The 24,963-nt window shown below is 34.2% G+C and overlaps 2 protein-coding genes across 6 annotated transcripts; both read left to right on the top strand.

The window, feature by feature from the left end:
• Nucleotides 1-120: 120 nt before the first annotated feature.
• LOC117204672 (transmembrane emp24 domain-containing protein 2-like) lies at nucleotides 121-1,685 on the top strand. Of its 2 annotated transcripts, XM_033442287.1 has the most exons (4): nucleotides 164-182; nucleotides 284-363; nucleotides 1,031-1,371; nucleotides 1,451-1,685. In XM_033442287.1, exons 2-4 carry the CDS (start codon nucleotides 360-362, stop codon nucleotides 1,598-1,600), a joined length of 495 nt encoding a protein of 164 aa, XP_033298178.1. In that variant the 5' UTR covers nucleotides 164-182; nucleotides 284-359; the 3' UTR covers nucleotides 1,601-1,685. The 2 variants fall into 2 exon arrangements, with proteins under 2 accessions (XP_033298177.1, XP_033298178.1); XM_033442286.1 differs by having other exon boundaries at nucleotides 121-363.
• Nucleotides 1,686-7,523: 5,838 nt separating this feature from the next.
• Nucleotides 7,524-24,425, top strand: LOC117204626 (protein Wnt-5b-like). Of its 4 annotated transcripts, none has more exons than XM_033442173.1 (9): nucleotides 8,318-9,762; nucleotides 14,962-15,134; nucleotides 17,627-17,711; nucleotides 22,584-22,849; nucleotides 23,190-23,370; nucleotides 23,507-23,618; nucleotides 23,710-23,812; nucleotides 23,893-24,060; nucleotides 24,203-24,425. In XM_033442173.1, the coding sequence occupies exons 3-9, from the start codon at nucleotides 17,632-17,634 to the stop codon at nucleotides 24,388-24,390; spliced, it is 1,098 nt and encodes a 365-aa protein (XP_033298064.1). In that variant the 5' UTR covers nucleotides 8,318-9,762; nucleotides 14,962-15,134; nucleotides 17,627-17,631; the 3' UTR covers nucleotides 24,391-24,425. The 4 variants fall into 4 exon arrangements, with proteins under 4 accessions (XP_033298065.1, XP_033298064.1, XP_033298062.1 ...); XM_033442172.1 differs by lacking the exon at nucleotides 14,962-15,134 and having other exon boundaries at nucleotides 8,319-9,186; nucleotides 9,449-9,762; XM_033442174.1 differs by lacking the exons at nucleotides 8,318-9,762; nucleotides 14,962-15,134 and adding an exon at nucleotides 7,524-7,642.
• Nucleotides 24,426-24,963: the final 538 nt, after the last annotated feature.

Below are 24,963 nucleotides of genomic sequence, written 5' to 3'. Positions count from 1 at the left end.
AATTTTATTTTGGTTTTTGTTGGAAACACCTAGCTTTGTTTAATAATTACAAAAAAATCTGGAATTTATCATTTTGACGGGTTTGATAATTCTTGTAGGACGTACATCTATCTATATTATTTATTTCACGGCAGAATGCATACGTGGCGCTGTGGTAGCAACATGCCACTGTGAAGTGGCAGGTAAAAGACAAATCGTATGTCGATTTTAATTGATTCAAATTGTAATTTGATAAAATGAGGTGGCTCATTTCGTGTTTATTCCTAATTTTTTTGAGCTCCAGAGTAAACTGCTATTTTATTACCGTGGACGCACATGCCGAAGAATGTTTCTTTGACAATGTGGAAACAGGCACGAAAATGGGTTAGTTTCCACTTCTGTACTTATTTTTAATATATGTATTATAGATAAATATTAACTTTCAATCTTCCAAAATGAAACTGATATAAAATTGCTCTTATGTTTCGAGATGAATGTTAATCGAAGAAATTTCTTAGTATTAAAAATACACGTATTAAACAAAGGTTCTGTTATTGCTTTTGGAATTAATATGGTATAAATCATGTAAAATAGTATAAAAAAATCTTTCTACATTATTAAAAATTGTTGATTTAGATAATTAAAACATTCTTACAACTTGATAGGACATACATACAAGTATTTACTCAAATCTGTTAGAAATATCATTATTTTAAAAATGTTCTAAACAACTTGTTTTTATGCAAATAGAATTACTATTTTATTTCAATTAGCATAATATATTACAATAAGAAATATAAATCAAATTTAAATTTATTAAATTTTTATTTGGATAATATTTTAATTCAATAAAGATTAAATAAACAAATTTGGTAAAATTATTGGGATTTTATAATTTAAAAATTTAGATAATAAACTGTAATAGTACTTGTCTAATGTATTTATATTAGTATATACCATATGTTAACTTAGATATATCCTTATTTATTTCATATAATATCTTTTAAAATAATGTTATTATATTCATACAAAAATGATATTATTTTCATAGGTCTTACATTTGAAATAGCAGAAGGTGGATTTCTAGACATAGATGTAAAAATAATTGGTCCTGATGGAAAAATAATTTATCAAGGTGATCAAGAAAGCAGTGGTAAATATACATTTGCTGCACATCTTGCTGGTGTTTATACATATTGTTTTGGCAATCAGAAAAGTAGTATGACACCAAAAGTAGTGATGTTTAACATGGATATTGGTGAAAATCCAAAGCCTGTAGAAAACACTTCAGATGGGAAAAATTCAGATTCACACCATAACAAAATAGATGATATGATAAAAGAATTAAGTACAAGTTTATGGGGTGTGAAAAATGAGCAAGAATACATGCAGGTAATTTCTCTTTAGAATTTGTACTTCATTTCCTTATGTTTTTTTAAAGCTTTTAATAAAATTAATATTTTACTTTTAGGTTAGAGATCGCAATCACAGAGCTATCAGTGAAAGCACAAATACTCGTGTAGTTATGTGGGCATTTTTTGAAGCTATGGTTTTGGTTTGTATGACAATAGGACAAATTTTCTATCTAAAACGCTTCTTTGAAGTTAGAAGAGTCGTCTAATTCAACATATGCAATAAGAAAATACACTCATTGTACATTTTTTTATGTGATTAAGTTATAATAGAATTAAAAAATTTCAACATTTTGAAGTTATTTCCTTCCTTAAATTTGATATTCTAATACACAATGATGTTAAGAATTTATAATATTATTAAAAAAGAAATATGATTTCTTATGATAATTTTAAAAACATTAAACAAAATGTTTTTGCACTAATACTAGCTAAAAGAATTTAGTTTATATATAACTTAAAATATATATCATACATAAAATCTAATTATTCTCATATTAATAATCATTCAGAGTTATTTTTATTAAACAAATATGTACAGAAATTTGTATTGAAATATTATATCATTTTCATATTAATTCAATTTAAATTCTATAACTTACACTAGAATTTAAAATAATATTTATACAATTGTACAGAGTTATATGATTTAATAAAAAGATACTGATTAATCATTTGATAATTCTATTAGATATATCTAATATGTCTTAGATGAATCAAATTTTATTTAAATTTTATTTAGCTTTTTCTGTCACATGGATGTCATGTAGTGATTTTAATCATTCTGATATAAATTAGATTAGAAACAATAAGAGAAGAAATTGATATTCTTTATAAAAAATGGTATGATATCTTGGTATGTACTTATTTATTATTTTACTGCTATGTGATCATTGAATAAATATTTCAATATGGGAATATTTATGAAAAATAGTTGAGATTAGTTCATATATAAAAAAATAAAAATTTGTTTTAAGTTTAAAATTAGTTTGTTTATTATTATGTAGTTCGCTCAATAATATAGATGGTTAAATAATATTTGATATAACATATTAAAAAATGTTACATTAAAATTATCAGATATTAATTATTAATTAATTATAGGTATAATGATCATTTAGAACCTTTCTTTCCTTTTCTTTAAATTTTATGGTGGAAACAAAATTCTTCGCACAATCTTCTGAACATATTTTATGTTTGAAATTCAAATATGATTATTCGATTAACTAGATTTCTGTTTTGAAATATTGCGGAAACATTGAAACCATTCATAGTGGAGCTCTCTCGTCAGATAACTCGTCTGATTCGTGAAGCAAGCGTGAGAATAAATGAATGAAATAAGAAGGGTGGTAGGAGCACCCTTCTGGTATTCACCCTAGGGCACTTAAGTTAGAAAGGCTCATTGTCCGCTCCTTCTCATTAGATGCCACCTAGCAGTTTCATCGACCCTACGTAGTAACAATACTGTGGATGCTTTTTTTCCTCCTCCTTGATCTGTAGCTGCAGGAAACACGAGCGGATTGCATGTCTCGGTGTCTGCTCTAATCCCGGCCATGATTATACCGAAAGACAATACTTTTGGTACTCCTGCGGCTAGTGTGAAATGTCGGAAACGGAATTGGCAGTATTGCTTCTGTTGAACTATTCGTTCGATCGAAGAAAATTTCAGACCTACTACTTTTATGCAAATTCGAAGCTTTGAATAAATGAAGATATGGCTATGTATTACATATGTCTTTCTTGCCATTTATTATTAATTACAATGTTTTATTTTTCTCGAAGTGATCTCATGATCGGTCAATTATGGCCATATGGTTTACGTTTTAGCCGTGATACTACTTGATTATGTATTCTGTCAGGCATCCTGTCCCTGGACATTGTCATTAACACTCGTTATCTCTTAAAATTAATTGCAATGCTTCATACAGTTTATGGTTTGTAATATCTATCATGAAACTAATTTACATGGAACAAATAGTTATAATTAAATGGTAATTTTACTGTAGCCTACGATTCTGCAAAATATCATTGTAATTCTTATCATTTATAAATGTGAATCGACAAAATTGCAATATTAATTACTATTAATTATTAAGTTTTATGTGCATTTAAATATCATGTGAACGTTACAGGAAGTTAACAATTAAATATTATAGGTTCAAAATAATCATTTATCTATATTTCTAAGGATTATACTTTTTATGTTGTGTAAATCTCGACTAAGGATCGCAATAGATATAAATTAGGTACGTATAATAATCGGGAAGGTGTTGATTTCGTTGATGCCTTTTATTCACACCGTCCAGCCGGCATGTAATCAGAACTTTAACAGACGATACAAGACGGTATAGGTAATTATTGAGTTTACTAACTGTGCGATTCGATCGTGGTCTCATATAACAGGCCAGCATTGTGAACGTCATTGAAAAACGTAACATACGGTCGTAAATTCATCGCTATTACAGTGCGATATGCGAGCGAGGAAAACGTTTATTATAAATGTTTCACGAGCAACTATGAATTACGGGTCATACAGTTTACTGAGCGAACTTTTTCTTTTCCTTTCTAAAGATCTTTGATTATAAACGTTTGCTTAATCGACGATTACGTATGTCCCAGAGGGAACTATGTATTACTTGATATGTAGTTTGGAATATGAAGCTTTTTCAGCCATCTAAGGTGTAACGGGCGTAGAAAATGTAGAAAGCATTCATACATCGATACATTTTAAATAACATCATCAAATTTTGATTTATTATCTAAATGTTGTAAAAGAATGATTTCATGTATATAAATCGTTAGAACTATTCGATATAGATATTATACAATACAAGAAGTTGTTATCACAGTATGATATTCCAGATATACTTATTACAATTCTAATTATTGTAAGAATACAATATCTTCATAACAACGTGGATCATTATTACGAGGCTTTTATTTAATTTACATACAATCTTAAATAGTATTATATACATGCAGCAAAAAAAAAGAGAAAAAGTTTAGTAATTTCACTAGCTCCCAATTACTTGGATCAGAGGAACTGCTCTATAATTTAACGCTCTGGTTGGCACATGTGTTCTTGACAAGAAATATGCAAATTTATTAGAGCAATTGCACGACTCTAACGAGGGGTCTTAAGGTGTAATTACCACTGTCCTATCAATGTCTGAACAAATTCGACCAACTGGAAGAATTTGTAATATCAGACGTCCCACTCGGTTTATTCAGTTGAAAAATTACTCTTTTATACAGTTGAAGTTTTGCTAAATGCCTTGTTAGTATAATTCTATTGTATGAAATCTTTTGAATGGCTATAGAAATGTAGATAGATCTCATGAGATCTAGAGAAGTTGGAAATGAATGAAATCAGGTAAGTCCTACACGACGATTGGAAAACATTGATTGTTTTATTTTATATTAAATTAGTGTAATTAAATTAATTTAAAATATTCTATATAAAATATAGCGTAATTAAAATATCTTTAATCAAACTCCATGTATCTGCAAATAAAACGTTACAAAAATTCACACGTGTATCTTGTATTTAATATAGAAAAAACACTCCATACGAAAGGAAAGGATAGAATGTATGGAAATTTTTCAATGACACCATCGACAGTAAATCTTGTAATTAATCGGCCATAATATTTATTATCCGACCGTGAAGAAAGATTCACGGGATAAGTTGGTAGATTTATCGAGGATACGAAGGGCTTGGCCCGAAACGGAACAAAAAAAAACGCTACTAATTAAGGAGAGCGATTACACGTAACGGTATAATTAAGAGAAAGGAAGAAGAATTAGAGCCGGTACTATGACAAATAAACGACTTTATCCGTACAGGAATTAATCGAACAGGCGAGGAACACGGCTTGCTTAACGAGATATAATGTACTCGGTTTGTTGAATTTATCAGGAAGATTCTGATTAGTTCAGAGTCTCGTGAGTTCAGGATAATCATATGAAATAATTTTATTCTTCCAAGGCAATTATTAAATATAAATATAATATCAAGAAATTACGAAAAAATTGTTATCCTATCTTTCATTTATTTTATCATAATAAAAAATAGATTGTTTTATGCTTTATCAAATATTTGGGATAATATCGCAATTGAGCGCTTCAATATAATTTTTAAAAGGTCGATATCCTTCTGCGATATTCATTTTGTATATTTATGGTGGAGACCAAAAGATTTGACTGGTCCAGTTCATAAAGGGATAAACTCAACATGTTACCAAGAAGACTGGTAAAGGAGCGTTCTGTTCCAAATGAAAAGACGAGGAGAACATATAAAAGAAAGACAAAGATCCCGAAGTTCAGAAGTGCCGCCCGTCAGCCTATTACGTTGATCTGTTAAACCACTACATATGCAAATTTCGGTAGGCAGGGCTTGTAGTTAGTGATGCGCTCTAATATATTTCGAATTGCATAGAAATTAAGATTTAAGCGCCTTTTACTATACATATAATATATGTATATTATAATATATTATATTATACATATATAATAATAGATTAGCTATAATACATTTTAAAATATTTAATCTAATATCTTCTTTAATCTAACGTATTGTGTAATAAAGAATGATACGTTCGATAAATTATTATTATTATCACGGCAATCATTGTCTGTACGTAATTATTTGTTTCAGTAATTTTTTTATGAAAACGTTTCTAAAATAATTTTTGCAAAAAAAAACCGCTATTTCAATGTCAGTTCGATGATAATAGGTAGAAGAACCTGAGAATGAACCCGTTCAATTACCAGAGCAGAACGTGTTTACATGTAAAACAAGTGGTTTATCGTGTTCATCGATGTGAGTAAGAGTTCTGCCTTTCTTACTAATGACCCAACTTCATTCCGAAGGGAGACTACCTTTAAAGGCGATAATTGTATCGACATTCTTTTTTCCACTGAGAGTTAAACATTGTACTTCAACTAATCCTGATATACATACAAAGGATTGCTCTATTTCATACTTAGTATTTTTATTGTACTACATACCCAGCATGTAATAAATTATATTTATTTTGAAAGAAAAGTAACGTAAAATATTTTATAGAAATACCGATTTATAATAGATATGATTTAAATAAATATAGGTTTGCCATTTTGCTAATATAGTATAGACGATAATCATATGAAGCCAATAATAATATATTATTATAACGAAACGACTAAAAGATTGATATATCGGATCAGCAGATCGCTAATTGTATATATATGCAAATTATAGCCAGTTGTTTATCTAGCAATCAGACGGTTACATATTTCAGTTGGAGATTGTGATACGTGAAATATTATATTTTACTATAGAAATTATAATCAGTATTTAAACATTATAGAAGGAATAATGGCGTATAATTTCTAAAAATGTAAAGATCTATAAAATTTATAAAAATAATTACGTGTATACGTATTGTAGTATACCACTACAGAATTTCCTTACTATATGAATTCGCTTCATTAACTAATACATGTATCAAGACCTTGATAGTACGTCTTATTGTTTGCTTATGAAAGTTTTATTTAGATACCCTACTTCTTTCTAATTGCTCTATACGACTGCTTTCTTGAATACTTCTGTGAGTTGTACATTGGTTTTTTAAAAGATTTACTAGACAAATCATTTTAAAAATATGACGGAGAAACTGTTCAATTTATTTCAGAAATTTATAAATAAAGTGTTCTCGAAAATTGGCTTTCGATTCATTTTTGCTATACCACATTCGTTCGTTGGTGTTCCTTTGTTGAATTCCTAAAAAAATCTTTGTCGAACGAGAAGGATCACGAAACCACCCCTTTGTCTCTCCGGAATCACTCGAAGGAAAAAGAGAGAAGAAGAAAGAAAGGAGAAGTCGAATCGAAATCCTCCTCGGGGTTCTTCGCGAAAGAAGGGGTTGCATTCGGGCAGGAAAAAAAGAGCTGCTAATTGACACGAGCGATTGCACGTAACGGTATAATTAGAGAGAAGAATACGGAGCCTGGACCGGTGCACCGATGAACCAATGAACCGGCCAGAGAGCGGCAAGAGGGGAAGGAGAGAAACAGAAAGGCAAAGGGAAACAGGGGAGAGAAGCAGCCGGCGAGTTCCGTCGAGGGTAGTGATGGGCATTCAGTTTCTCCTATATCACGAGTTTTCAAACAATTTACACGTATATTGACACGTTGACTGGCATTGGGGGTCTCCGGTAACCGGTACCTAGACCTTCCACTGACGTCATGGAAGTCACCGATTAATTGAAGTAATTTCCACATGATTCAATGTACCTTTCCGAGAACTAATAAGTTATTTCAGGTTTATAAGAATTGTCAGTTCAGGTATTCAACAATTTCTGGAACAGAGCTGTTACAGTATATTCATTTATAATTTACTAAAAAATTGTTTAAATGTACGTCCAATAAGAGATTTTGATATGTTTACTTATTATGTATTTTTTTAATGTGGTTGATAATTGACGATAAGGCAAAATGGCTTGTCAGACTCACATTTCAAAGAAATGTTTCATATATTACGCGAACGCGACGCTGAACTTACTGAAATAAGTGATACCATTTTGACGCCCTGGTTAACACATCAAATTTACCCGGCAGTTAACGCGATAAATTATTCAACGAAACAGGTAACATAAATCTTTCAAGAAATTCGACAATTAAGTAAAATTCAATAGCGACAAGTATCTCAAAAAGAATACTTATCCGAACTGATCTACTAGCTACAATTTATCTTCAACGTTATTCGTCATATGTCGAGCTACATATTATAGAAGATAAATCAAAGCTATTCGGTTTTGTCATTCGATCGGTGAATAATCACAATAATGGAGAACTCGCGGTGCCAGTTTCAACTGATTCGAGGTGCCTTAAGGCCATCGCTAGTCGAGGGGGCTCCCTCTTTGGGAGAACGAGCAGGAGAGACCGATCCCGTGGCGTGCAGGAGAGACAAGGCAGCGGGAGAGAACGAAACGTACCACGGTCTCGTGGATTCTGCCTGCACTCTGCGACCATTCCGCAGTAACACGTCGTCCAAGTCGGTTTCGCAGCGTTCCTCGGTCTCTGGCCTCTTGCCACGAGGCAGCACACGTCCTCGAGATGATCCAACAACCGATCCGCCGTGGGACCGGCTTCTTTTTACCGATCCTGCCTACCTCTGTCTAAAGTCTCCTTCGAACGAAAGGAAACCTCTTTCGATTCCTGCTCCTGAAAAATTCTTCCGATCGTGCTGGAATTTCACGTGCCAAATATGGTTCTGTTTCCTTCTGCTCCCCTGGTCTCGTAACGTTTACGGGATCTCAAAGTGGTGAACAGGAAGGACACTCTAAAATAAGTTTCCAGTCAACGTGGATGGTGATTCTTAAGACGTTCGACCGGAGGAGAGTAAAGTTGTTTTGGAGTTGCACGTAACAGCTCCGGTGACGCTTCGTTTTTCGAATCGACGAGAATGAAGGGCCACGAAGAAGGTCGAGAGGATTTTAGCACGGTGAACCACAGCGTTCGTCGGGGACGCCTCGAGAAAGGGAAGTGACAAGAAATCTTTCGGTGTTTGAAGAGCTTACGAAATGATGGAGAATTAGAATGTGTTTACCCGTTGGTGTTTCGAGTGACTGTTTTCGATGACACTTCCGCGTCCGGTTGCCTTGACTAACAGGTGATCGTTGTTTCACGGCCGATTCCTCTTTTTTATATTTATCAACGGTGACTTACGAAAGTTTCCTTACACCCTCTGTATAATCGGCGTCGTTATTATCGCCGGAATTCATGATGGAAATGATTGAAGACAAAGGAAACCGTGAGATATTTTAAACATACTAATGCGGATAAGCGTAATCAAAGTTTGTTTTAGAAAAAAGTTGGCAGTGTATCCAAGTATTTGATTATTAAATAATCCTTTCTCTTTTCCTATTATTGAAAATCTTCAATTTTTTATTTTCAAAGAATTTTGTGACGGTACTATAATCTTAATTTTAGTTATGAATTGTTCGCTTATCTTCGAAACAAACTATCGCTAACTGTATATTATAACGATTCTATATCATGTAATATTTATATAGGGACATGAATAAGATAAAAGAAAAATTTTGTTCATCGAAAACAATTTCTTCCGCTGTATTTGTGAAGATCAAATGTTTCGATGCTGAAGATGAGATATGAATTGTGCCGTGTGAAAAATGATGGGTTTCCCGGCAAAACCGGAAATCTGAACAGAGATTCGATGAAAGTGAGCCGACACGAGTTGTGTTATCGGTATTAATTTAAAAAGTAAGTGGCGTTGTGTGGCTTTCGTCCATAAAAAAGTGAAACGTTGCCCGATCGTACTGGGGCAATAATTAACTCGTCCTTAACGACTTTGGATACACCTGGTTCGGTGAGTAATCGTTTAATCGGTTTAATGGGCTATGATAATTAACTATCGATAATGTAACCTTGCCTTTGTGATTAACGTATTAATATTGTAATTAGAAACTAAAATCGATAGGATTATAAATACATAGAAAGCCTATTCTATTTAACCCTCTAACCCATTAACCCTTTATAAGACTATGTAATTTGAAAAGTCATTCCTACAGCTAAATAATACATCTTTGCTTTTGAAATTTTATTTCGTTTTTATATCGCAAATTCAATTTAATTTAAATTTATCGCGTGTTGATCTAAGTTTTTCTTTCCTTTTAATTGACGTACATACGTATAGTGGTATATGTTCTTTAATAATTCCTTATAAGTAAACCTAACAGCGATTCTCTCAAACATGACGATTAAATGACGTAAATAAATTTGATAATCAGTAGTTCGTATCCTTTGGAATGTCTTCCCGTTGCAAAAATGATTAGAATCTTTGTAATGCTCATTTGACAAACGGATACGCATATCGTAATATCAAATCGCGTTTCGATGGCGGCTCGACTCAAGACAATTTATTCCGGGAACAATATCTCGTTGAATTTTAAATGGCCGGCGTTATCGAAACTAGTTCACATAGTGCGAAAAATGCAACTGATCTATCTGGTTTTGTTACGTTCGCGCCGCATAAATAGAGAAATGCCGGAGCCGTGAGCAATAAAACAGTTGACGGGTTAATTACATTAGCTTTCAGATTCTTTGATATATTCGTAGGATCTTTAAAAAAAGCATGCATGGCTTATGTAATTGATTCTAAGCAGAAAATGTAGGGACTGTGACTATTTTAATATTTCAATAACGAAGAACTATTAAGTCAACTATACAGAGATGAACAGAAGCATTCTACTAAGTTTCAATCCTATATTAAATCCTACATTGAAGTTTTTAAAACATTAAAACTGTTTGTCTATGGTTTCTATGTACCGTATAGTTTCTACAACTGAAACCAGAGTGAAATTGGAGCACAGGATATTCTAGATATCTGTAAAATTTGAAAGCATTCTAAAAAGAAGCGACTGAAAGGAATACACACGTATCTCATCGAACAAAATGTAAGTTCTACAGAAACGATCTCTGTTGCATTTCATTATGGACATGGCATTTCAAATCCACCGAATATTTTAGAAGTTGTTACGTTTTGGTTTTCCGTTATCGTAACATATATCTGGTTATGGATGAGGCGCAGGTTACACCAAGCAACCTTATCTCATCAGTTTGAGCTTTTGCTAAGTAACTTCCTTGCTATACGACAGATACGCAAGACGCTAGCCTTTCGTACTAGCAGATATACATAGATAGTATATGGTTGCAGACGATGAAAGTTGTCCGGTGTAGATTGCGGAATAACGTTGATTGAGAAGTTTACGATAAGAATTAATGGGATATCACTCATATCATACACCTCGTACACCGTTTCCTTTAGCTCTGTGTATTTCGTAATTATCCTATTAGTCATTCTTAGTGCTCTGTTTATTCTGATAATTATTCATTTTTAATTTAAACGATAATTTTTTACAATATTGTTTTCATAGTTCTATTTTACCATAATATCGTTAAAGTACGGAAGAATTTGTTAATGAATCGATAATTTGTATTTTAATAATATTAGGTAAATTCCACAAGAAGGTTCAGGTACTATTGCTTTTATTTAAAAAAATCCTTTGCGTATCCGGTAATTATTCTCTCATTCAATCAACAAAAAGTTATGCGTGCGTCATTGAAAAGTGGCTTAACTGCGGATTTTATGCGAATTCTCGACGTTGAATTCGCCACTGTCAGTAATCGGATCTCGTTAGCGAAGAATCAGTGTGCGCGTTGGTATTCGACATCGATTAACATTGCCGTTAAGGTAAGCTTTCGTTTGAGAGGTAGCTTCGATCGATCGATGAACATTCGCGCCGCTGATCCACGACTTCCCTTCTGTGATCGCCGCTCAATGATTTACGAGACCCGAGGCAGATTAATTGCTGCACACTTTTAACGAGGCCCGGTGTTTCTCATCCGATGATTATCCGTGTTTTATCGTACTGCTGTCTAACTATTGCGCCTTGCCATTGTGCATCCTGCAACGAACCTTTTGTAGGTGGAAGACTTTTTTTCCCTTTTTAAAAAATCTTTTATTGTTGTAAATTTAATCGCCAAACGAATTTGATAATTATGTGATTAATCAGATTTCAGTTCACGTTAATTTTGGTAACTATTGAAGTATATGATCTTTCTTTGACAAATTTTTAAAATATACCAGCGAAAATAACGAGTATGCGTGTTAAAACATATACATTATCGATATCGCAATTAATTCGAATTTATATGTTTCCAATTAAACAACTATTTCCATCGTAATTAAGCGAGTTCAATTTGCTTAATTCAATAAGCATCCGTATTACTTTACCATTTCCATACGTAAGTAAGGATAAAAGCAGTTAGCAGCTACCTGACTGGGAGACATCATAAATTTGCCGCCGATAAACCTACTGAAATCCTATAATAGCCGTATCATCGCACAGGTATCCCATGCGATAGCAGAAGCAGTAAACGGCATAAAATGTGAGAATACTTAGCTTATCGGACTTATGAATTTAATTGTAATTCTTTTAATCATCGAAAATTTTATCCGGATAAAAATTTCGTATATTCTACATCAAAACGACTTATTCTCTCATTATATTAATTCATTCTTTATTCTTTCTCATAATTTCCTCCTACCTCGATCAATTATCTTCTTCTTTATCTCCTCTTTCCTTTTTTCATTTTTATTCTCCCCTTTTCCGTTCGACATTCTACCGTTCCGTCCTCTGCTCGCTCCCCCCAAGATCTTTATCCAATTTCTTTTCTTTTCTCTCTTTCAGCCTCCTTTTTTCCATTCAACATTATCGTTTCCTTTTTTTCTTTCCTGTTTCTTTCTCGTATGTTTACAATTTCTTTAACTTTCTCTTCATCCCCTTCCACCATTATTTCTTTCAGTTCTTTCTTTTTCTCTCTCTCTACTGTCCCTCACCTGAAGTCCTCTGTACGCACCTCCTTTCTCTCCTCTCGAGTCTACAAGCCGAGTAAGCACGCTCTCGTTTTCTCGCATGCACGCGTACGGTGAATGTGTTCTCGTATCGTCCCTATCCAGCAACTTCGTTAAGAGGACTCGAGTCGTCCTGCCGCTCCTCGTGAAAATCCCGGTCCGACTCGTCGAGGACAGGTTGATGCAACGACGTGCATACCTTTTCCCTGCCATGGAAAACAACGATCCGCTCTTACCTGGGTGTAAAGTGGTCTGGGTATTTATGAATGTTTAAGAACGTGGAATAATGGCCCTGTAAAATGTAAAAACACAGGCTTGCATATCGCATACGCTAGCGTCGAGCAGAATATCGTCCAAGGAATACTTTATTCCGTGTACTTCGAAAGTATTCGATGTCATATAAATCGAACGTTACGATCTGGAAAGATTAGCTACAAGCACACGGCTCGAAAACACTAACGTAGGATTGATGGTGATCGATGGTGATTCTATGTGCACAGATAAAGTTGAACAGGAAGAATCTAGTTCTTTCGTTTAAGAGCGCGTTTCTTTTAGAAAATCCAGTTTGAAATAGATGTCATTGGATCCTCAGCCATGTTGAATCGTATTCTATCAACAGTTTAGCTAAGTGCATACAAAATGTTATGTAATATTCTTGGTGTTAAAAATATTTGTTGTATTAGTATCTTATATTAATAAAACAAAGAGTAGCATTGTATATATCCTTAATGCCAACCGAGATTCACTTATGTATGACATCTCCTTTTGAGTAAAACTGGTAATAAAGTTAATGGTTTGAACTGCATGTCTAGTAGAACCGCGAGATAGGATTGAAAGATGTAAAGCATAAAGCCGTCATGATGTCTCCTAAATTGGAGCGCCGTCCTTTAAACAAAGTGGTTACCGAATATTGTTGAAAAGGATAGCAAGTAGATGTTATCTAGACAATGATTTATGGCGGAGCATAATTTTACGATTATACGTCAGGATACTTTCATATCGTAGAAGACTATTTCAAAGGAGCCGAGAATTTATGTTTCCTTCCTTATGTTTGGAAGCAACGTAATTAATAAAAATATATTTTACACTTTTCCCAAAACATTTACACTATTCCAAAACCAATGCTAATCGCAATACGAATGAGCGTATTATACATATACATATCTGAAATGCGCATGTAATTACGAGTCTAACAGGAATTAAATTGCGATGTTAATGCTTTCCCGTCCGCTTGTATCAATTCTTGGCTTTCTTCTTTCTCACTCTCCCCTTAGATATTCGTAGCCGGCAAACGTGTACCGTAGAATTTCAGTGAGTTTATCGGCAGTGAAGTTACGATAATGTTTCCTGGTCAGGTGGAAGCAGGCTGCTTTGCGCTTCTCTACAAGGCCAACAGCAATAGTAAAGTAATGAAATTATGTTTTACATTTTATGTCAATTTTTTTTTATCCATTCGTCTCAACCAGATTACATAAAAACATACATTTCATTATTATATGAATTATTACATAGCTCGATGAAACGATCATAATATAGCTTCATGAAACATGATTTTATGATATTTACAGTTTCGTCCAGATTGCTCTTAAATTTACTATCTAAAGTACAGATAAAGATATTGACGCGTTTTATTTGTTAAAAGTTGTACATAAATACATTTTCCTAATACGATTCCTAGTTCTTTGTATAAATTCGATTTATCTTAAAAAGATTAAGAGAACTCGATGAATAAATTAATAAGGATTAATCCTCTATGCAACTTGCAAGTTATATACATAACTTTTCCATAACTTTTAGATCACAATGACAAACCACGATCTTTGTCATGATGAAACAAAATTCCGATTGTAGACCGGTAAATGTTTATCGAAAAAGCACGTCAATAACAGAATGATTATACGACTAATTATGACAATAAATCATCTACGTTGAAATAAAATTTTCGTTTGGCAAAGTTAACGAACGTATCTCTAGGCGACGATTGAAGATACGACGTCCTCGCGGTCCTAAAGATCTGTACCTAATTATCATCGCGAGCCGAGGATTCTTGAAACTTTACAGATTTCCTTTTCCTCTTTTCAATGGCCGTTAGCCACGGAACGTCGTGTGCGCTTTTAATATTAGATCAACGATCTTTTACGATCATTATAGCCAGCGTGGTACCATCCAGCTGCGCAGGATCAACGATCAACCGACGAAGACCAACTCATTCAGCAACAAATGTAGCGGTGCTTGCACTACCGCCGGTCATGTCTTGTTCAACACGCCAGCGAGATACTTTATTGCTGATAATTCGAGGCCGGTCCCGCGAGAGACGTGCTGAAGTACGCCATTTACATTCCTGTCGTGATCACAAATGCATTTTATACACCGGCTAATATTCTGCTCGATCGCGTGGGTTAGATAGACGAGGATATACAGGGTGCTTTTCTAGTATACTAGAAGCTTTAAATCCTGTTAGAATCCTGGAATTTTTATATTCTCTCCCTAAATGATATAGTACGCTATGTTATTTTTAAATTTATTGCCTATCCAGTTTCAAACATAAATATCTTGGTAAAAAATATACCTATCCCATTTGTTGAAACCTACCGGCTGCAATTAATTTATATTCAGTCATGAAAGTCATCATATAACTCTTAAACCTGAATTATAACACCTTAACTTTTGGTAATTGAAGGATCCAGTAGTGAAAAGACACATTTAACGATATGTGCTATAAATTTCTAAACCTCGGAGTTTTAGGAGAAATAATTTTATCAGAAAACGTTATATTTCAATAGCTAGATAGACGGCAACTGCTATAAAATTTTGATTGTAAAATTTATCGACCCATTAGCTCCTGTAACTTTGGTACATTGCATTAATTCGGATATACACGATTTTATAGTTTTACTAATAAAATCCAATCCAAATAAACTATTACATGTTCGCGCATAAAGGTGCTGCATGTACTTTTGGATCTTTACTCATTTTTTAAAATTAACATTACACCTACGGTAATTTGCTGACATACATTTCGCAACTGACGACAGGATACCATGTTCCTTTAAAAAGCTCCCGTTCGCAAGCGTGTTTAATTTGTTTCATGGTCGGTTCACTGAAATTATAGCAAGCCGGGATCAAAAGTTACAAAATTTACGACTCGTAACTTCAGCGAGTAGCATATATTAACTAGTCGCAGCGGGCAACTTTGAATGCAACAGCCACCCGTCGTGGTCGAGCAAGGTGTAACGCAAGAATCGATGTGCCATAATCGGGCCGAGCTTTTTGATTTAACAGCGCAGCGTTTCTTAATGAACGACGCGCCTCTTCTTTCGCTTCTTTTAAAACCAGTAGCGGAACTTTTTGATCCGCGATCGGGTTACCCAAGATCATTCACTCGCGAACAAGACCCAAGGTATACTTTTTTATACGAACCTGTCATCGATTACCAAGACCTTGAGATGCAACGCCATTCTAAAATGAGATCGTGATTATTTTAGATTTAGAAAGAAGTATTTATATCTTGCTAAAATTAAACTGTTCGAAGTAGTTAATAAATAATGTATTTTGCCTACGAAGATAAAAGTGACCTTGAAAATATAAATACCTCCGTATTAGTTCTCGATGTCTAAATTAAGATATTTCCCACTAATGTTCTCATGAGAATCAAAAAGGTTCAATAACATAAAATTCATACCGTTTGGCTGGCCAATGATGGCTTTTCTACTGAAAAATTCCAGACATTCCACTTTGATACTAGCAAAACCAACAGATCAAAATGACTACACTAAAAAAATTCAGAAAATTTATTATTTCCGCCATCAAAACAGAATCTGCCCGAATTAAATTTAAAGTGAGGCTATAATTCTAAAACCACCTTTCTACTAAGTCACGAAACTTGATAGCAATACGTATTAAAAATATTACAGACTTTCCAAATCTAAGTCAACGCTTGCAAACAGATGTATGTACGTTCGCCATGTGCAATCAAGGCGAGAGTATATCCATAAACCATAAATACAATATTGTCGCTAGACTCTACTCATCAACAGGTATAGTTCTCGTGTCACCGTAGCGTAACAGTTGAAAATGAAAAGTTATAGAGTTTACGAGTCGTAACTCAGGTCTGTAGTTTCTATTAACCAGTCGCGTACATGGCTGGGGCCTGGACCGAGAACAAGAACCGAGGACTCTCGTGAGTCGCTTCAGGAGCAAGCAAGGTGTAATGTCGAATCGATGTACCATAATCGCCTGGACTTAGGTGTCTTTCGTTTCAAGCCGAGGCTACGGCGTGCTTGCAGCCCACAGAACTGGTATACACGTATATATGTATATTGTATATACTAGTACGTGTACTCACGTACTCATTTTGTATACCGGGTGAAGCACTTGGTGTTACTGTTTGGAATTCCCTTGTGAAATGGTCTTAGCAGATACTCTTCGTGATTGTGTTTCGTGAAAATTATTTTTAATTCGAATAACACGGTTTTTAATGGAGCTCGAATATTAACGGGTCCGTTCAAGTGCATACACGCTATCGTAAATGCAAATAAATATTTACACACGAAAGTTGTTTCACTTGGTGGAAGAAACTTAATAGAATGCTCTGACTTTTTTTTAAAGAGATTTTTTTTAACGGAGATATGTATTTTTATCGTCGACGATTTATTGCATGTTTCAAGATACATTCGACAACATGTGTATCCCATATCGTAATATATAAATTCTGCCTTTTTTTTTCTTTAGTCTTATCTTTTGTATATTAGAACTTAATCGAGAAAAATGGTAAGACAATTTGGAAGTTAATACTTATATCGAAATTACTTTGCAGGCAAGATGGCAGTTTGCAGCAGCTTACTCATTATTTCGCGATTACTTCTCATCGTCGTAGCATTGACTGTACCAGGAACATGGATGTGAGTATCCCTTTTTGTAGAATTACCAGCTTCTTAAATTAAAGTTCCAATATCGAGTATTTCGATACCGTTAAGATATAACTGATTATATTCAATTACGAATGTAATATCCAATTTTTATATAATTACGAATATTCAAACATTTAAGTAAAAACGTTATAATGTGCATTCCCTGATAATGTTTGCTATTAAATGCAGATAATAATTCAGATTTCCCTAAAGGAGTAAGCGTGAAATTCACAACCCCTACGCAAAATTGCCTAATTACTCGGCGCAATCTTCAAGGTACAGATCGAAGAACACAAGTACGGGGTATCAGGACGATAATCGATAAATTAATATGTCGTGAAGAGAAAGGTACGGTTCTCTACCCTCATCAAATTCCCGCAAAAATTGCCCACGCAACGACTACCATAATTTATAGCTCTTTGTATACAGCGAGACGAAATCGCGTCGTGGGAACACGATCGAAGGATTTTTCATAGAATCGCTGTCCTCTTTCTCAAAGTACCCCCGACAACGGTGTGTCTAATTTCTGAATTGCCTTAGTCACCCCTAACTTCCACCCCTGCACGTCCATGACAAATCATTGAATAGTTCCGAGATCGGTACAGATTTCGTGGCGTGGAATTTTCATCCGTGAAGATCCTTCATGCCCCGCTTCGTAATTGGATTTTTGGAAATCACTGGGAATATGGTATTTTTTCTTCTGCTTCGGTGAAAGCTTCTTTATGTTTTTCTAAATCCCTTCCTTTCGTCGAAATTTCTGGCCAGTTGAATTAAAATAGCAAATATTTTTAGTAGAAAGGAAAACGGAGGAAGTTGTTCAAAATTTCCCTTTCATAACAAAGATTTTTTGAAGATATTGCCTGAGATAGACTTCGAATTAACTTTTGGTATTTCTAAAATTAATTGAACGAAGCTTCAAATGAAATAAGAGTTAAATGAAAAAGGGCTAGTTCGTTTGATAAATTTTTGTTCAATTTTTCTTCCTAGGCTCTACCTAATATGTCAAAGTTGCGAGTATCGAAAGTGGATTATAATTAATTTAAAGTTGTTAATTTTAAACAAAGAATGTCGAGAAACAAACACTTTTGATCGCTGATAAATGCCACCAACTTTTCCATTACACTGCTTCCCATTTCAAAATTCAAAAGATGACACTAATAGATTTCGATCGTTGATAAATGATCAATAACCCTTTCAGTCATTACAGTGGTTTTTTTTTCTAAATCTCATCGCTAAGCGTCTCTGATCAAGAAAATGCCTAATCATTTGGGCGGGACTCATATGATTTCCATAAAAGTTAATCCCTCTTATCTGAGCTTAAGTTAAGAACTCGATGGATGTAATCTCTGGTCGTTTTAATTTTATCTTTACTACATCCTAATTAGATCTGAGCTTTCGAGAGATCTTTCGAAGAGCTTTTAATAAATTACTTTCAATATTCGAGCAATTTCTATGTACTTTAACAAAACCAAAGAGTCCCGTCTTAAAGATACAGATTTTGTTCAGTGAATTCCCACCTTATCTGCTTCTTAAAAATTTGTATATCCAACTTTTCTTTCGCCACATATCCTTGTTATATACTTTATCCAGCGAACAGACTCGACGTGAGTATCTACTCTGTGCGTCGTAAATGGCAGACTTGAATTCTTCCATGACTTACGGTTTTACGTGAGCGAATTAATTACACGACATTTCAGTCGGCAATAAGATACAGCGTAACTTGAGCAATGGTCTATGCAAGATAAAACAATTTTCTCGCAAAAATGCGCGTTTCTCTCGCTAATCTACCCTCCAGTATCAACGTAACAACCCCTTAAGTCACGACTAAGAGCCAGCGTCCAGATTAGATTCCGGACACACGGCGATGTGCGTGTGTTTAAGTGCAGGAATGAATTGATTCACACCAGGCCATTCCCGGTGCACTATTTCTCCGTGAATCGCGACGATATCGAAACAGTCAGATTAAAGGGTGGCCTCGAGACATTTTTCTCGTCCCACGTGAGAAGAAAGTGGCGTCATTGTTGGCCGCGACACGATACTTTCCACTAGATGTTTTAGTTTCTTTCGTTCGATGTTAGACTAGAAATCGGTTAGCAATTCGCTCGATTCGCTTTAACACCGAGCGTATAGTTTCTTTCACTTGTAATATGATCAATTCTTATTCTTCGTTTCTTAGATTTCTACGAAATGATACGTGCATGTTGAGCGAAAAAAACGAGAAATAGGAAAAACAGTAACATAAAAAACGAAGAATTCCTGCTCGAACCGTAGGAACAAAAGTAGGTACGTGTTACTCCAAAATGGTCTCTTCCTTTCCTTTGTTCCTCATCCCTTCTTCCTTTACTTTATTTCCTTCCTCTCTTCCGTTTTGATCTTTTTGCCGATATAACGATGATACCGATAAAATTTTTGTTCATTCTGAAATAATTTATTTATTGCATGAAACTTTGCCTACTTTTAAATTCCTATGTTTCTTCCTTTTCATCCTCAGCAAGCAAAGATAAAATCCTCATAAACTCACAGTCATTTCTTTAAGAATTTCTTACATGAGGAGCACAGTCAAAGTAACTTTTAAAGTCTCGAAGGAATGTATATTTTTAGTTGTATTAATGGAGAGATCGTACTTCATGGTTGATAATTTACTACTGCTAATAGTAATCATTATCTCAATCGTTCGTCTCTGCTAACACTAAAATAATACGGATCGATTACATTACTCCTACGCAAAATAAGGTGGATAACGTATACCTGAGCACTCTGAGGAATAAAGTCTACGTCGCTCTTCAATGTTTATCAGAAAAAAATTATCACATATCCGATTTAGGATAATAGAACATAAAATTATATTTAAATTGATTGATATTTCAATGTGTAACGATCGAATCTCGTGCAAAGTAAAATTTTGTAAATTTCTACTTTCTATTGGAATTAACTTATCATTAAATTCGTGGATACGTATTAAAATTGGCCCCATTTCTATCTCTTTGTCCAAATGTTGACAGAGTTAAGGATTAGATCAATGAATTGAAATAGCAAAATTTATTCAACGGGAGATTAAAATTAAATATAATATTTCAATTAGAACACCCGGTACGTAAAACCATACGATTGCCGGTATAATCTTTTAAGAGACACGGGGCATTACTTTTTGGGACGGCACGGCCTACGAAGTGCCCCACGAATTTGCGTGGGCAGGATCCTTCGAAATATTATCGTTCCCCTCCCATGATTCCCTGCGTCATTGTTTTAGGGGAGTGCAAAGCTGATAATATATCACAACCAAAACGTGTTCCGGAATATTAATGCAGTCTATTATGCATACCCTAGTGTAGTTTACCATGAGACCAATGGTTGAAAATCTTAATCCTCTAAATCTCGTTCAGATTAGTTAATTCGCTTCTTTAATTCGAGTGACTTCGCTTCAAGCTTGTATTCATGAAAGTCAAATTGCTTGATTTGAAATCGTTTACCTTTTTTTTTTAATATTTATCGGTGATGTCTTCAAGCACTGTATGTTACGTGGGATAGTATCACGCGCAACTTTCACCCCAGTAAAAGGGATTAGAAACTGCAGTAAACAACGGCATAGAAACATCTGAGATGTAATAATACAGTTTGCTTAACGTCAGGAGCGATATCTCCTACACAGAATGGTCTACATAACTGGGACAAGTTGTATCTCTTTCTAAGTTACAATTAAAAAATTTTGACAATTAGCTTTTATCTTTTGGAATATTGCTTCCAAGTGAAAATGATTAGAGCCTTGATATTGTAAAAATCTTCATTAATTTAGTACCCATCTACTTTCCTAAATACTATACTCAAAGTATTTTAAGGCATCGTTTAACGTTTGGGCAAATTTCATCGCAGTGTAAGGAGAGCGAACGAGAAAATTAATTTGATTCGATACTTGGGAATATCCAACAACTTGTACACTACATGTTGATCTTTAACCCGTTCTACTACCCTTAAAATATCGAACACGGATCCTCATATATATACACTATATATGACATAACTTTCCTATTGTTTCCTACACGTTTTGCCCATCAATCCTGCGCATTGAGGTCGCTAGACTGCGTCCATTTTATGTATTCGATTGGCAATATCAGAGCATCCAAGTGTGTACAGCATACACTCATACTCGTGCTTATATCGTTGGTAAAACCTTTACGAGCACCCGTTTCGAATTTCAGATTGGTAGATCCGTTAGAGACCCCCTGACTTCTGTCCGTGACGGCATCATTCCATCATCTCGCTCGGTTGACTCACAAATGTACCATTAAAAATCGGCACGGAGAACCGTTCTTCGCCCACGGCTTTTCAGCTCCAAATTTGTATAATCAGCGTAACAAATCTTTGCAAGTTCGACCGAATTTATACACGCCTTTTGGAAAAGAAGGGGGCGTCGAGTATTCAACAAAGGGTGGTTGATCGAGATGGGTTTTGCAAATATCGGACAAGCTTCCACGTTGGAAGTTATTCGTTCGAGCTAAGAATAGATCTCGCTCGAGGTTCCATTGAAACTTATTATCCTTGTAAAACTCGTATTGAAATTTACTAATATAATATAAAATAACTGAAACAATGTAAAAATACACGTGATATTTGAATAACGCTATTAACTGTTAATCGCTACCCTGAAGTATCCCAAACAATATTCAGTACAGTTAATGTTTAACGTTAATCAAAATGATGGATTTAATTTTTATTCAACAGAGGTACATATTGGCTTGGTGGAAAAGTTATATCAACTCTATCTTAAAGTTAGATCTAAAAGTTATATCTTAATCTATCGCTCTATTCTTTTCCGTTCTGATTTTATCCTAACGTTTGCATCGCTTTTTCCCGTGATCGTTTCAGAAACATCGGCCTGCAACACTTTCCACAACTCGAAACTGCTCAAATGATAGAAACCTACGACGTCGCTGCATCGAGCATTTGTCATGGGCTAAAAGGGCTCTCGCAAGGCCAAGGGAAGCTATGCCAGTTGTCCGTGGATCACATGCCAAGTGTTGCGAAGGGTGCAAAATTTGGAATTCACGAGTGCCAGCATCAATTTCACGACCGAAGGTGGAATTGCTCCACTGTCTCTGATGAGTCAGTGTTCGGACCTATGCTTAGAATAGGTAAAACACTTTTATACAAGCTACTTATATCAAGTTCTTTCTTTCTTCGTCAATGACCTTTTGTTGGCAATACTTGTTTCCTAACAACCTCTTATTTACGAAGAGACACATCACGATGCGATGATCTCATTATTGCAATCAAGAGATAGGTAGGTTTCAATAAACAGTACGGAAGAAATGAAGAATATTACACTAATTCATGGATCGATCAAGGATAAGGATTCTCTTTAAACAAATAAAAGTTTTAAAATGTTATCATTTATAAATAAGTTTTTAAGCAGTTATTGGCATAGCTTTAAATGCTAAAAAAAGACTTAAACGGACGCGTTCCTTTTCCTAGCAAGCAGAGAGACTGCGTTCGTCCATGCGATCACAGCTGCAGGAGTGGTATATTCGATTAGCCGATCTTGCAGAGATGGACAATTATCCTCGTGTGGATGTTCTAGAAGCAGCAGACCCAGAGATCTAAAGCGAGACTGGATCTGGGGTGGCTGCGGAGACAATCTCGAATACGGTTACAAGTAATTATTGCAAACTCTTTTTTAATTCCACTAACTGTTTTAAATTTCTCCCTGATCTGTATGTATATTACTGTCAATGTTTAATATGCTCAAAGCTTTCATCGAGAGCTTTCTCTAACAGATTTTATCCGTTTAGATTTACACAAGCATTCGTTGATGTGAAAGAACGTGAGCGAAGTTTTAAAAGAGGCAGTAGAGAACAAGGCAGAAGCTTAATGAATCTTCATAATAACGAAGCCGGACGCAGGGTAAATTTCATTCTTTTTTATTTGCATTTTATTAAATAGAGACAAAGAAATCATTAGCGTTAATAATTATGAAATTAACAAATTTCCAAAGGCTGTTATAAAACGGTCCAAAGTAACGTGCAAGTGTCACGGAGTTTCTGGAAGTTGCAGCTTAATTACTTGCTGGCAGCAACTTGCTTCCTTCCGAGAAATTGGTATATTTTTTTTAATGTAGTTACTTTTAATGTTGCGATAATAGAATAATATTATAAATACATATTAATCATCTTTACAGGTGATTTTCTCTTAGATAAATACGATGGGGCAACAGAAGTGAGAGTAAATAGACGTGGGCGTCTGTCTATGCGAGATCCAAGATTTTCGTTACCTACTGCGAATGATCTAGTTTATTTGGATGAATCTCCAAACTATTGTCTTCCTAATGAAACACTTGGATCGTTAGGTAACAAATTTTTATTCAAAAACTTTAAATGATTAATTTATTAATTTCTTTTGATAATTTTCAAAAATATTAAATAAATACTACACGAGACTATGCTTATACAAATTTCTTTCTTTCTTTACAAAAAATAAATATTTATTAGGTACACACGGAAGAATTTGCAACAGAACATCATCCGGTATGGATGGATGTAATCTTCTTTGCTGCGGTCGAGGATATAACACACAAAAATCAACCATTAGAGAACGATGCGAGTGCAAATTTCATTGGTGTTGTTTCGTTGAATGCAAAACTTGTGTTAAAAGCGTAGATATTCATACTTGCAAATAAAATTTCAATTTTATTTTATACTTTCATAAGAAAAATTTATGTACCTTTTTGTGATACAATTCTCCTCGGTATTTCAGATAGACATCAATTATTAGGGAATATTATACTGTGTATATACATTTCTTAAACTTATAACAAACGTTTAGCAAAATACTTTAGTAAAATGCTTACCTATTATCATCATCATTTAAAAAATGTGCTATATCATATTTAACTTAAAATATGCACACTAATCCTTTATTTCATACTATTATAGATGTTTCTCATGAAAAATTGGATGTATGAATGAATACAAATAGGTTTTTAAAATTCTGAAAATAGTTAAATGATTAAAAACACTGCTTGCATCTTAAAAATTATGAATTTGATATTATTCAACAATGACATATATGCCCTATTACCGGTATTCAAAATTCAAATTTTAATTTTTAGACTGAAGTATTATTAATGTTTAAAGTGTAATATATAGATTTATTTTTTCATATGTGCAGGATTTTCTACAGAGTCTCAATAAATATAAGTGCACTTTACAAAATCCAGTAATAAAAATAAAAGCTATAAATACAGTACAGT

The sequence above is a fragment of the Bombus bifarius genome, unplaced genomic scaffold (genome assembly GCF_011952205.1).
Source record: "Bombus bifarius isolate JDL3187 unplaced genomic scaffold, Bbif_JDL3187 scf7180000007979, whole genome shotgun sequence".
NCBI lineage: Eukaryota > Metazoa > Arthropoda > Insecta > Hymenoptera > Apidae > Bombus > Bombus bifarius.
The sequence above is the reverse complement of the archived record's forward strand: the minus strand, read 5'-3'. Positions and strand labels throughout refer to the sequence as shown.

Bases quoted from the DNA above. Each gene is read 5' to 3' on its own strand.
- LOC117204626 (XM_033442171.1), top strand. From the start codon at position 9,156: ATGATGGAAATGATTGAAGACAAAGGAAACC. The intron at 22,850-23,189 runs GTAAAACACTTT...TCCTTTTCCTAG, and splicing joins CGGACCTATGCTTAGAATAG to CAAGCAGAGAGACTGCGTTC. The intron at 23,371-23,506 runs GTAATTATTGCA...TTATCCGTTTAG, and splicing joins AATCTCGAATACGGTTACAA to ATTTACACAAGCATTCGTTG.
- LOC117204672 (XM_033442286.1), top strand. From the start codon at position 237: ATGAGGTGGCTCATTTCGTGTTTATTCCTAATTTTTTTGAGCTCCAGA. The intron at 364-1,030 runs GTTAGTTTCCAC...TTATTTTCATAG, and splicing joins GGAAACAGGCACGAAAATGG to GTCTTACATTTGAAATAGCA. The intron at 1,372-1,450 runs GTAATTTCTCTT...TTTTACTTTTAG, and splicing joins ATGAGCAAGAATACATGCAG to GTTAGAGATCGCAATCACAG.